Raw genomic sequence first — 13,275 nt, 5'->3', positions numbered from 1 at the left:
GGTCCCCAACATTGGCCAAAAAAAAGTAATACTTATGATTCACCCAAAGCCCAGTGAGCAATTGGGAGTAAGGCTCTAACTCTGATGAGAATCCTCCAAAGACAAAAGTGAAAGTCACCAATTTAGAAGTCACAGGCTTTGGGATCTACCAAAGGATTGAAGTCTACTGCTCCTGAAGCCCTTGGGGATTAACAGAAACAACTCTATACATAGAATGACTGAGCCAATGTGGGCAACAGTTTTGGGTGTTTGGAAGGACAGAGGCATGAGTAAATGGGAAATAATCAGGTACTTCCCTCTACACAGTGGCCACAGACCCTCAACACAGCCCTTGTCTCCAAATAGGCTTGTTTCTATACTCACTTTGACCATCCTTGGGCCTCCCCACTTGGCCAACCATTAGCATTCCCAGCCCTCCCCACCTTTGCTTTTCTCCCTCCTCTTCTCTCTTTTGCCTAGACATCTTATTCAGCAAGAGCAAGATGCCAGGACAATGTTTGTGCCAATAAACAGCCCAAGGGAGTTGTACAGCTTCTGTCACCCATGCACACATCTTCTATTTTAGCAGATTCACATCACAATACCCCAAGTAAAAACTAGTCCACAACCTTCAGGGCCAAGACATAGTGGTACCTTATTTCAATTCATTCTCATGCATGTGCCAATTAATTTGACTTTAAATAAAAGATGTTTTTTGTATAATAAATAGTGCATACTTTGTGCTTTTCGATTTTTCCATGAAGATAAAAATTAAAATCAACCATAATCCTACCACCCACATTAACAATTGGGGATTATTTTTTTTCTTTTTCCTGGTATGCACACCCATTCTAATCTCGTATATTTGTCATATAAACATTGTTTTCCATACTTTTTTTTTTTTTTGACAGTCTTGCTCTGTCGCCCAGGCTGGAATGCAGTGGTGCGATCTCAGCTCACTGCAATCTCCGTCTCCCGAGTTCAAGAAATTCTCGTGCCTCAGCCTCCCTAGTAGCTGGGATTATAGGGGCACGCTACCATACCCAGCTAATTTTTATATTTTTAGTAGAGATGGGGTTTCACCATATTGGCCAGGCTGGTCTTGAACTCCTGACCTCAGGTGATACACCCACCTCAGCCTCCCAAAGTGCTGGGATAACATGTGTGAGCCACTGTGCCTGGCTATGTTTGCCATACTATTTTAATGGGTGTACAATATTTAATTTTATAAAAGTACTATAATTATTCTCTTCTTGTATATGTGATATTTTTCTTTTATTATTGTTGCCATATCTAAACTAATAAATATCCTATTCTTAAATCCACATGGTATTAAAAATATGTTATTAGACTTCCACGATGTCTCTTTAATCAGCTTTTTAAAGGTTTTGGATTTATTTACAAATTCTGCTTTTCAATTAATTTATGTCTGTTTCTTTGGTCTCAAGTAGTATTATGAATACTTGAAAGAAAGTATTTTGTTGTTTTTTGTTTTGTTTTGTTTGAGATGGAGTCTCCCTCTCTCACCCAAGCTGGAGTGCAGTGGTGCAATCTTGGCTCACTGCAACCTCCACTTCTTGGGTTCAAGTGATTCTCCTGCCTCAGCCTCCTGAGTAGCTGGGATTACAGGTGTACACCATCATGTCTGGCTAATTTTTGTATTTTCAGAAGAGACAGGGTCTCACCACATTGCCCAGGCTGGTCTCGAACTCCTAACCTCAGGTGATACACCTGCCTTGGCTTCCCAAAGTGTTGGGCTTACAGGCATGAGCCACTGTGCCTGGCCTGTTCTGTTGTATTTTAAACCCCAAATACAAATGCCACAAAGATGCAGCTTTTTCCTTTTTTAAAGCATCCTCAATGGTATACACTCCTTATAATGGTTTGTAAATTACATATGTATTCATATGATTCATGTGTGTCTTCTCCCTTGACTACATATTCCAAGAGGGCAAAAATCATATGGCTTGCTTACCACTGGACACACAGGGTCCATAATGCTGGCAAAAAGTATTTGTTTAAAGAATAAAGAATAAGATCAGAATGAGAAGCCCACTTTAGTCTTTTCCCCTCATCTTAGGGTCCCTTGTTTGCCAGCCCCTAAAGAACCCACATACCACTTACCAGCCCCATGAGCAGCCGCTGGTGGCTGTCCTCCTCCTGCAGGAGGGGCGTCAATCTTGGCTCTGAAAGGAAACAGAGCAACAGTCAAGCTCTGAGCAGTTTTCAGGAGATGGATTAGGACAGAGAATAATCAGCCTGGGTTTCCCTTCTCTGAGTCATTGAGAAAACACAACACTTCCCTGACAGGATGAAAAGTTTTTATCACCTAAGTGTGACCTAGTCCTACAAGCTGAATTATCACTGAGTTGACACAGAAAGGAATGTGAACACATGAGGAATGACCGAGTAAACAACACATTCCTCAACCCACCCCAGTAGGCTCTAACTTTGCTTTTTGCTCAACACTAAAACTCACTGCTAAGAACCTCTGCTCCACTGGAAACAGAGGGACTTGGGCCTTCTCTTAACCCTTCTAGGGTCATAAACTGAGAGACTGGGGCTAGGTGGAAGGGAGTTGCATGGCTCCCTTCTACTTTATGACCCCGGTAGTTCAGTGGCTTTGGGAGTTACTGAGCTGAGGGGACCAGTCAATTACTGTGGCAAGTAATACTAACTGGCACAAGTTTTCAGACTGTAAAGGTAGCTAGGACCCAGTGGAAAAGTAATAAGTTAAATCAAATCGTACTTTCTCCACCATGATTTGCAATGCACAAGCAATTTACACTAGAGTGTAGTAGCTCCAGGGGCAGGTAAACCCAGTCTTGCTGAAAAATCTAACCCAAAGCGCTTCTAACATCTTCGTATTCAATTCTTTTTTTGGGGGGGGGGGAGGGGGAGAAAGTTGTCCCTTGATCTTTTTTTTTTTTTTTTTTCAATTCTTTTTTCCTTAAATACTTGAGATCCAGTGCCAGGCAAGAGGGCAGAGCCGCCCTGCTCAGTGGGCTGGCAACTCCTTCTGGGAGGGCATGGATATCTCCTGACCACCTATAATAAATCCTTCCTGGATCCTACACAACCCCCATGATTGATATGAAACAATTTAAAATGTGAATCCAACAGCCCTGCATTTCACAGAACGTTCGGTTTCAGGCAGTGACATTCTTCATGGGGAACTAGTACACGTGTACATGTGTACATGGGGAACAAAGCACGTGTAAGGAAAGGGAAGAGTTTTCCTAAAGTGCGTTAAGAGAGACTGACTAGTTAACAGAATGCAAACGGCCCTGACACACAGAGTAACTCCATAAGCAGGGCAGGAACCTCGACCAGACCAGCAACATTCCCCGTGTTGCAAAACCCCCAGCAATGCAAGGACGGTAAGCCTGAATCACACGCATGCATGCCCCAAGCTTCAGTCATGGATGGCCTGGTAAGGCAGAGGCTGATTCCTCCCGGCTGCTCAGTGAGCCCAGGTTCTGTCAGCCTGAGCTGGATGACAGGTGCGCTGTCACAGTTCACTGGGCTGTGTGCACAGCTGCAGGATATGCAACAATGCACTGTGTAAACTAGTTTCCATTACAGTCACCCAACATCCAAACCCATAAAACACGAGTGGGATATAAAAACAGCAGCTTATTTAATGAAGGCTGACCTTCAGAAGGCATGAAAGTGTTCTTTTGGCAACTACAAATAAGCCTGTGCCTGAATATGCTCAGCATTCTCCTCCCCTGGTTTCACCTGGCCAAGTCCTCCTTGTTTATCAAGACTTAATTCACATGTCAACCCTGCGGGGAGCCTCTTCCAACCTCCCTCCCTCCTCCAGCCATCCCTGCTCCTGATCTATCCTCTCACTCTCTGCATCCACGGGTCACATAATACCTGTCATTTGGTGTAGAAGGCACACATTAACATTTCTTCCTTACACACTAAGGATAAAGCAGCCACCTCAGATACCCGCATGCACTAAGCACTGTGCTAGGTGCTATCTGCATTACCCAGTTAGCATCATTTTCTCCTCACTCCCATGAGCAGGACAATGCACAAAATGGATAAGTGACTTGCCCAGGAGCACATGGTTCTCATGTGGCCATGCTGGAATCGAAGTCCAGCTCTGTCTAGCTCTCAAGCCTGTGCTCTTTCCCCAGAACCACATCTTTATGCCTCTAGGACCTGTGTGCCCAACTTTTAACCAAAATGAGAGGCACATACAAGGCAAGACCCAGCAGGATCAGACAGCTGGAAAGCAAGCAGTGCCAAGCCAAGGGAATTGCTAAAATGCATCCTGTGGGCACAGCCAGAGGGCAATAAAGAGAACCACAGGGCCATCACCCAGGGACTCCCACAGCAAAAGCACATTCAGCAACTGTCCCCAGAGGTCCCGGCACCCAGACAGACATGGGAAGAGCTGTGCGGCCACTCTAAGAGGAAGATATTAAAGGAAATCACTTCCACACTACTGGAAGTGATTTTCTTGCCAACCCACAGTGGTAGGAAGAACAGCACTACAAACAGAACACGGACTGAAACCAAGAAGGCTTTATTACAGATCTTTTCTTACCCAAATTTCTTGCTTCTAGGTTAGAGATCACCCTATGAAGAAATTAGCCATGTTATTCACAGAGCACTGCTTTTAAAAAATTTAAAGCCACATCATACAAAGATATCCTCCTTTAAAATTTCATAAAAACCACTGTGGAAACTATTCTCAGGCTGTTGAAACCTCAAAAGCTTTGATCAGTGTATTAAAAAGCACATTAGGCAATCATAAAATCTCAAAACCCTTTAGTGCCAACAACGACAATAATTTAGAACAATTGTAGCTCTCAGTTATTGAAAATAATGGGGAGAGAAAATGGAACACAGGTTGGAACAGAGCCTATACTTTTAGCACTCTGAAATGACTCATGTATCCCAAAAATGGGCTTTCAAAATAAGAGCAAGCTCACTAGCCCACTGACACTTCAAAAAAAAAAAAAAAAAAAAAGTCAACCTACTATTTGCCGTTCTCTCCTAAAATGCTCACTAACAGGAAATTTACTACGTATCCATTGCAAACATCTATCCACAGGTTACAAGTCTACAAGGTTTAATATATAAGCTTTTCCCACTAGAAATTCCAGCACCAAATTCCAGAATAGGATCCAAGTGGCTGCATGCATGAAGCTGACAATATCATTATGCTGGGGCTATGCAACAAAGTAAGCGATTTCTATAAAAGGCAGCCAACAAAATAAAGTAATTCTAACTGTTAATCATCTTACTATACTATACCCTCTAATTTCACTTACTTTATCGCATTATCAAGAATATTCCTCACATATGCCGTGGACCTTCTTTTTCCTGTTTTCTATGAGTGAGAATACATCAGGAATGCGGAAGGTAAAGGTTTTAATGGGTGACTTTTCACATCAAAGATATAATGCAATACAGTTAAGAACATCAGAGAGAAGAAATATACTTTCCAGATAATTGGAACACCTTTTTTTAAAGAAACTTTTATTCTAAAGCAATGACAGATTCACAGAAAACTATGAGTCAACTATAAACTATACACAACGCTAATCTACATTCAGCGATACTACAGAGAGAGATCCAACGTACCCTCCACCCGGTCTCCTCCAGTGCTTCTATTTCACATAACTAGAGCACAGTATCAAAAGCAAAATTGACATTGGCACAATGTATGTGTGTCATTCTATGTCATTTTATCACGTTTAGATTCATCTCCCAACGTACCACCACAATCAAGATACAGAATTCTTTGATCACCACCAAAGATTTCCATGTCACCCCTGGATAGTCACATTCACTTTTCTCCCTCCAACTATCCCCAACCCCTAATGACCACTAATTTGGGAACATCTAGATTTTTTTAAATCAAATTTTAACTAATTAAGTAACCTGGGAACACAGCTGAGACGTGGATATTAATCGTACTTCTACTATGAATGCGTGGTGTATCCCTTAACCCTTCTGCCCTTCAGTTTCCTCCCTGGGAGAACAGAGATCGTAGAAGCACCTCCACCTATTGAGATCAGTAGTGACAATGTTCAAGTCCCTGGCAACTGGGAAGAGGGGTGCACATGGAAGCCAGTCTTATGATTTAAGGGCATTGCCTGGATCCAGCCCCCTATGCCTGGCTGCTGGCTTTGTTCTCACTGACCCACTCATACCTCTTCAGAGATCAGGTTGTGCCACTCTCTCCTGACCACACTGTTGTTATAGTGGAAGTGTGGCTTTGCATACTTGACATTTTCTAGGTTGGAGTTCAATGTTTCCCAGTAGCCCTTAAAGCTGTGCACCTGTAGGAGACAAAAACATCAGTGGTCTTCAGAAGCAGGCCTGGTGGTCCAAACTACCCAGTGAGTATCACACAAGGCTTATTTCCCCAGCTCTCAAGGCCCACATTTCTAAGTGAATACTTTCAACAGAGGATGGCATTCTAGACCCAATAAGGATTCTAAAATAGACTTAAAGAATCTTGTTTTCCCACTTCATTTTCTGTCTTTTTTGTGTGGTCTTTTTAAACCACATAGAGAAATGCTGCTCACTTCCCAAAACCAACAGGACTTCCCTGAGTTGAGGCTTAGCGGGGAAACCTGTATTAAACATATTGAGTCATTTCCTCCCTAGAGACCCGTTTTTGTGACTTAGGTGGTGTCAACAGTGCCATATTCACTAAAAGAAATTTCATAACATTTGGATAAGTGGAGTAGGTGAACTTTCCTGCTAAACTTATCTACTCCCAAGGACATTTTTCAAAACCAAAGAATCAAAAAAGGATGAAATGAACTAATTTTACATTCAGTTGTCACATACTCCAAAACAGAACTAGTCAGCATATATCAATAATTTTTGAATTATTGATATAATTGCACTACCCTGAAGCAAGAATGTATCCATTATATTCATTTTTAAATAATAAAATGCAATGTTAATACATTCTTAGTGTTGAAGGAGATACTGACACAAATTGGTTTTAAATCAATAGACTTTTGATACTTTTTGCCAAAATGTCTACATTTACAAATGATTTGACTGGGGCCAGATATGTAATGTGTGGTCATAAAACCAAGCGAGCTATTGCCTGCCAAGGTGACAGACTTGGCTGAACTGCAAGAAAAATAGGAAAACTTTAAAAAAATATACCTAGACCAAGAAAAATGCCCTGATGTTAAATTATAGCACATTAAATTAACATTTTTATTCAAAGGACAGTCATAATTGGCTTGAAATGTATATTGTAATATCAGTAAAGTGAGCAACATAATATTAAAACTTGTCCATTCAGAAGCCTGAAATACCCATCCAGCCAACATCCCTCCTCCCAGAGACAGAAAAACTCTCCCCAAGAAAGTCTCACTTCCAGGAGAAAACACGAATCAGATCCCACTCCTCACTTAACCCACCTCACTTGTCTTTTCTTTTTCTTTCCATTTATTTATAATGAATATACACTTATCCACTCTTTAGGTCTTCTTTGTATTTAAGGAAAAAAAAAAAAAGACAAGACAAATCCTGCAGACGTTTGGCAGAATTAGGTCCCTGACTGGAAGTGACTACAGCTTTCGTGCTGTCCTAATCTGGGCTCAGGCACAGGAGTGACAAAGGCCAGAAAACTAATTGGTGTTGCGGTGACATCTAGTGGTCATGTGAGCTATTAACTCTGCCTGCTTAGTCACAAGAATCCCACCAGGCAGTTCACCCACAACCATGTCCAGGACAGGATAGGGGAGGGAGGAAACTCAGGTGCCCTTACCTGTCATTTGGTCCCATCCCCTCAAGTCAAATGTTATCCTGTTGTTAGAAGGCGCCACTCACACTGCAGCTCCTAAGAAAAGATCTCTCCCACATTACCTTCCTTCCCACTCCATTTAAAAAATCCCTTTCCTCATAACATTCTGGGGAGGTAGGCACATTTCTTAGGTGTGTTATTTAAAATTAACAAATAATAATTGTATAAATTTATATATTTATGGGTTGCAATGTGGTGTTTCAATACACGCATACCTTGTGGAATTATCGAATCAAGCTAATTAGCATAGCCATCTGTCTGCTAAGAAGAAACAGATCAAACAGAGCTCACCACATGTCTGTGGACAGGCTTTAGAGGGGTTCCAGCACCCACTGCCTGAATGTAAAACAGAGCATGTGTTTGTATAAGCACTCTTCTGAGAGATGGTCTGTAGCTTGCACCAGATTTCCAAAGAAATCCATGGCCTAAAATAGACTAGAGTTAAAAGCAAAAGGATCTGAATTTAAAACAAAAATTAAAACTTACATTTAAGTAAGAAATACTGTTAGCCAAACATCCCAAAAAGATTTTCACATGAACTTACATGTTTTTGAGGGAGGTGACTGGCCTATTTATTATAGACATTAAATATATCTATACTATCTTACAGATATTAAGATGATACAGAAAAAAACTACATATGTCACTATTTGGTATCCACTAGAAAAGTGCTGTATTTTTTTCAGTTAAGAATGCACAGAAATCATTCTAAATTGGAAAGTGTATTTGGAAATCTGGCAAACAGACACGGCACAGGGGAGGGAGATGGATTTGAGTCACTGAAGGACAAGGAAAGGATGTTCTAGGTGGGACTCATAGGGTGTGAGCAAAGACAGAGACTAGATCATGGAATCGGGGCTCATATCTGAGGCAGAGCATTAGTGCCAACAGCACTTCACTCTCTGTGGTGAACACAACTACCTCCAACGTGTGCCACGCCCAGCCTCTGCTGCCCATTAGAACTACCTGGGTCCCATCCCCAATTTGATTTAGTTGGCTTGAGGTATGCCTGAGCCTTATGAGTTTTACAAGTTCCCCCAAGTGATCCTAATGTTCAGGCAGGACTGAGAACACTGTTTGAACATGTTCAAGTAATCCCAGGCACCCCACCCTCAAATACTTTACTAAATCTATACACCTTTGGCTTAAAGGCTATATAAATCACCAACTGTCTAAAGACTTGTGATTGTGTGGTTTTAAAATAGGAGATATAAAGAGGTAGTTAGGGCCAAATCTTTGAGGGATTCTAAATGCCAAGGTAACACCAGCATGCTCATTATCCCAGAGAATAAAACGATCTCCCACATAACATTTTAGATGTTGTAACCCAGAATGGATGGGAGGGAAAGGGAGAGTCGAATCTGCACAATCCCATGCTAAGAGCCAAGACACGCCATCACACTGCTATGCTCTAGGATGAGCCTGGTCAAGAAACAACAGATGCTGGTGAGGCTGTGGAGAAATAGAAATGCTTTTACACTGTTGGTAGGAATGTAAATTAGTTCGACCATTCAACCATTGTGGAAGACAGTATGGAGATTCCACAAAGACCTAGAACCAGAAGTATTATACCATTTGACCTAGCAATCCCATTGCTGGGTATATGCCCAAAGGAATATAAATCCTTTTATTATAAAGCTACATGCACGTGTATGTTCTCTGCAGCACTATTCACAATAACAAAGACATGGAATCAACCCAAATGCCCATTGATGATAGACTGGATAAAGAAAACATGGTACATGTATACCATGGAATACTATGCAGCCATAAAAAGAACAAGATCATGTCCTTTGCAGGGACATGGATGGAGCTGGAAGCCACTAACCTTAGCAAACAACACAGGAAGGGAAAACCAAACACTGAACGTTCTCACTCAGAGGTGGGAGCTGAACAATGAGAACACATGGTCACAGGGAGGAGAACAACATACGCTGGGGCCTGTTGGTGGCAGTGGGGAAGGAGAGCATCAGGACAAATAGCTATGCATGCTGGCCTTAATACCTAGGTGATGGGTTGACAGATGCAGCAAACCAACATGCCACATGTTTACCTATGTAACAGACCTGCATGTCCTGCACACGTATACTGGAACTTAAATTTTAAAAGAAAAAAAAAACAAAAAATGATGAGGCTGAGCACGGTGGCTCACGCCTGTAATCCCAGCACTTTGGGAGGCTGAGGCGGGTGGATCACGAGGTCAGGAGATAAAGACCATTCGGGCCAACATGGTGAAACCCTGTCTCTACTAAAAATACACAAAAAATTAGCTGGGCATGGCAGTGCACACCTGTAGTCCCAGCTACTCAGGAGGCTGAGGCAGGATAATTGCTTGAACCTAGGAGACAGAGATTGCAGCAAGCCGAGGTTGTGCCACTGCCCTACAGCCTGGGTGACAATGTGAGACTCTGTCTCAAAAAAAAGAGGATGAACCTGGAGCACAGGAAATCACTGTCAATCAGCTAGCACTTATCCAACAAGGCAAATACTGTCCTCATCCGGAACAGTAGCACCACAAAATGAAAGCCACAACTGCCCAGGAAGCCCATCACCAGCTACTTGCAAAGAGCTAATAAAGCTTTAAAACTAATACACAAAAAAATGCTGTATAAGTAACTTAACATGCCAGGTACAGTGGCTCACACCTGCAATCCCAGCACTTTGGGAGGCCGAGATGGGTGGATCACTTGAGCTCAGGAGTTCGAGACCAGCCTGGGCAACATGGCAAAACCCCGGCTCTACTTAAAAATGTAAAAAGTTAGCTGGGCGTGGTGGCATGCGCCTGTAGTCCCATCTACTCCGAAGGCTGGATGGGAGGACTGCTTGAACCTGGGAAGGTGGAGATTGCAGTAAGCCAAGATCATGCCAGTGCAGTCCAGCCTGGATGACAGAGTGAGACACTATCTCAAAAAAAGAAAAGAAAAATACCCCTGAATTAGAGACAATGTTAGAAGCAATCAGATCCTTAAGGAACGACCTGGAAGCATTTTCCTACATAAAGGGAGTTCTTTTCTCTTAGGATGACTGGAAATAATTGCCAAACACAGCCCATCACAACTATTCATTGAACAAAAGAACCAGTGGGTTACATTAAGGAACTGTTTCCCATTTATGATTTGGATTGCCAGTTGATCCAAAAACAAACAAACAAAAAAAGCCCTGGGGTACTGGCTCATCTGAAAATTGCTGTGAGAAAAACACATCTGCCTTTCATTTCTAAACGGCCCTCTGGCTTTGGTCCTACTTCTGCTGATTAACCAGCATCTTCTTATAGAGGAGGCAGCCAACTCAAAGAGAACACTTTCCCCTGTGTGCCAGGACTCAACTAACACAGCTAAAGCATCATCCAATTTAGCTCTTCAGTGGATCCCATCTCAGTATCAGTTTTTACTTATAACCCAGAGAAACACTGTGACCCATTACCTCTAAGCATTGACAGAATAAACAGAAAAAGTTTGTGTGTATATAAAGTTACGAAGGCACTAAACTAAGATACTCTAAACAGGAACACTCATTCACAGGGCAAGTGACCAGAAATCCTGAGGCTGCCCACTTAGGGAGATGCATGCTGCAAGTTCAAGGTCTCCCGAATATAAATGGACTTGCTCCATCTTCCCCCATATCTAGCAAAAATTTCTACTTAATTGCCCAGGTGGGTAGTTCTATTAGCCATTTTTAACATGTTTAATTTTTTTCTAAAAATGAAATCACTAAATATGGCTTTTAACTATTCCATCTCACAGTCAACTTATGCCCTGTGAAAGTCAATGCTAAGCTCTTTCCCTCCTCTCAGTCATGAGAATTAAAAACACTATGTGTCCAACCAAAACTGAGTAAGAGCTGCACCGCACAGTGGGTGGTAGAAGAGGAAGAAAAACAAGAATCCTCCATTGTGGGTCTGTTCCTCAATTTCGTCATCTAAGAAGTATCGTGAAGACACCCCTATTGCTACAGAAACGACAAGAATGAAATCACTAGCCTCAAGCTTTTTTTTTTTTTTTTTTTTTTCTTAAGACCGAGTCTGTCTCCCAGGCTGAAGTGCAATGGCACAATCTTGGCTCACTGCAACATTTGCCTCCTAAGTTCAAGCGATTCTCCTGCCTCAGCTTCCCAAGTAGCTGAGATTACAGGTGCCACCACCATACCCAACTAATTTTTGTATTTTTAGTAGAGATGGTTTTCACCATGTTGGCCAGGCTGGTCTCAAAGTCCTGACCTCAGGTGATCCACCCTCCTCAGCCTCCCAAAGTGATGGGATTACAGGAATAAGCCATCATGCCCGGAAATGCTGTTTCTAATTAATATTTCTTTGTTGCATCATAAAATTAAGGTTTATGGTATCCACTGGCCTCACTATAACTAACCGTCCAAGAAAATATGTGCAAACTGAACTTTGGGAAATTAATATTTTCCCACATAACCAACTAACACTGCTATTGATACATCTTTGTCAAAGCAACAATTCATATTTTTAAAAATTATAAACTATTACATTGTAATTGTACCAATACTTCAGACCTCTAAAAAACTAAGTGATACTGGTTGTCTATACTGTGGGGATCAAGAAGAAAAGTGTCTTTTGTGCTTCGCTAAGCAATTAATCACACTCATTCTCTGCCCATTTAAAATTTTGTGTGTGTTTGTTTTGTTTTGTTGAGGTGGAGTCTTGCTTTGTCACCCAGGCTGGAGTGCAGTGGTACAATCTCACTCACTGCAACCTCCACCTCCCAGGTTCAAACAATTCTCTTTCCTCAGCCTCCTGAGCAGCTGTGGTTACAGGCATTCACCACCATGCCTGGCTAATTTTTTTATTTTTTGTACAGACAGGGTTTTACCATGCTCGCCAGGCTGGTCTCGAACTCCTGGCCTCAAGTGATCCACCTACCACTGCCTCCCAAAGTGCTAGGATTACAGGCGTAAGCCACCACACCCAGCCTAAAACAGATTAAGACCAGTGAAGAGGCAGATAAGTCTTTAAATAAAGAGAGCCCAGATGTAAGCTAGTCTTCTCCGAGTTGCTCAGGGACATCAGACCACAGATAGACATTGGCACACCCTCATATTTGAGTGGCCGTAAGTAGAAAGGAGCAGTATGTTTTTTGTTCTTCTCAGTCTCTGAGTCAGGTAATTAACAATCTCTAAAGTGATTAAATACACTACAGATGTCCCACTTAACTGTGGTAAAAATATCTTATTTCTCCATTTGTAGCATGCTCTCATCTTTCATCTTTATACTTACATTCCACTTTTAAAAATCCATATATGCTTCCTGTGGTTGAATAGCTTTAACAGTTTCTCTTCTCATAAAATCAAGGGCAGGCCAGGTGTGGTGGCTCATGTGTGTAATCCCAGCATTTTGGAAGCTGAGGTGGGACGATACCTAGAGGCCAGGAGTTTGAGACTAGACTCAGCAACATATCAAGACCCTATCTGTACATTAAAAAAAAAAATTAGCCAGGGTTGGTGGCATGTGCCTGTGGTCCCAAATACTTGGGAGT

General features: G+C 42.0%; 1 protein-coding gene across 12 annotated transcripts in view; it reads right to left on the bottom strand.

Annotated features, from left to right (window-relative positions):
- GSAP (gamma-secretase activating protein) overlaps window positions 1-13,275 on the bottom strand; it is a 251,535-nt gene that overhangs the window by 13,274 nt on the left and 224,986 nt on the right. For all 12 annotated transcript variants that reach the window (XM_078343041.1, XM_035254005.3, XM_009002580.5 and 9 more), the window contains 4 exons: window positions 6,156-6,284; window positions 5,271-5,329; window positions 4,541-4,572; window positions 2,104-2,165 (listed from right to left, as the gene is read on the bottom strand). In XM_078343041.1, the coding sequence (XP_078199167.1) occupies window positions 2,104-2,165; window positions 4,541-4,572; window positions 5,271-5,329; window positions 6,156-6,284 (282 nt within the window). The remainder of the gene's footprint in view (window positions 1-2,103; window positions 2,166-4,540; window positions 4,573-5,270; window positions 5,330-6,155; window positions 6,285-13,275) is intronic.

This window comes from Callithrix jacchus, chromosome 11 (genome assembly GCF_049354715.1).
Source record: "Callithrix jacchus isolate 240 chromosome 11, calJac240_pri, whole genome shotgun sequence".
NCBI lineage: Eukaryota > Metazoa > Chordata > Mammalia > Primates > Cebidae > Callithrix > Callithrix jacchus.
Note: the sequence above shows the minus strand (reverse complement) of the source record. Positions and strands in the feature narration are given on the sequence as shown.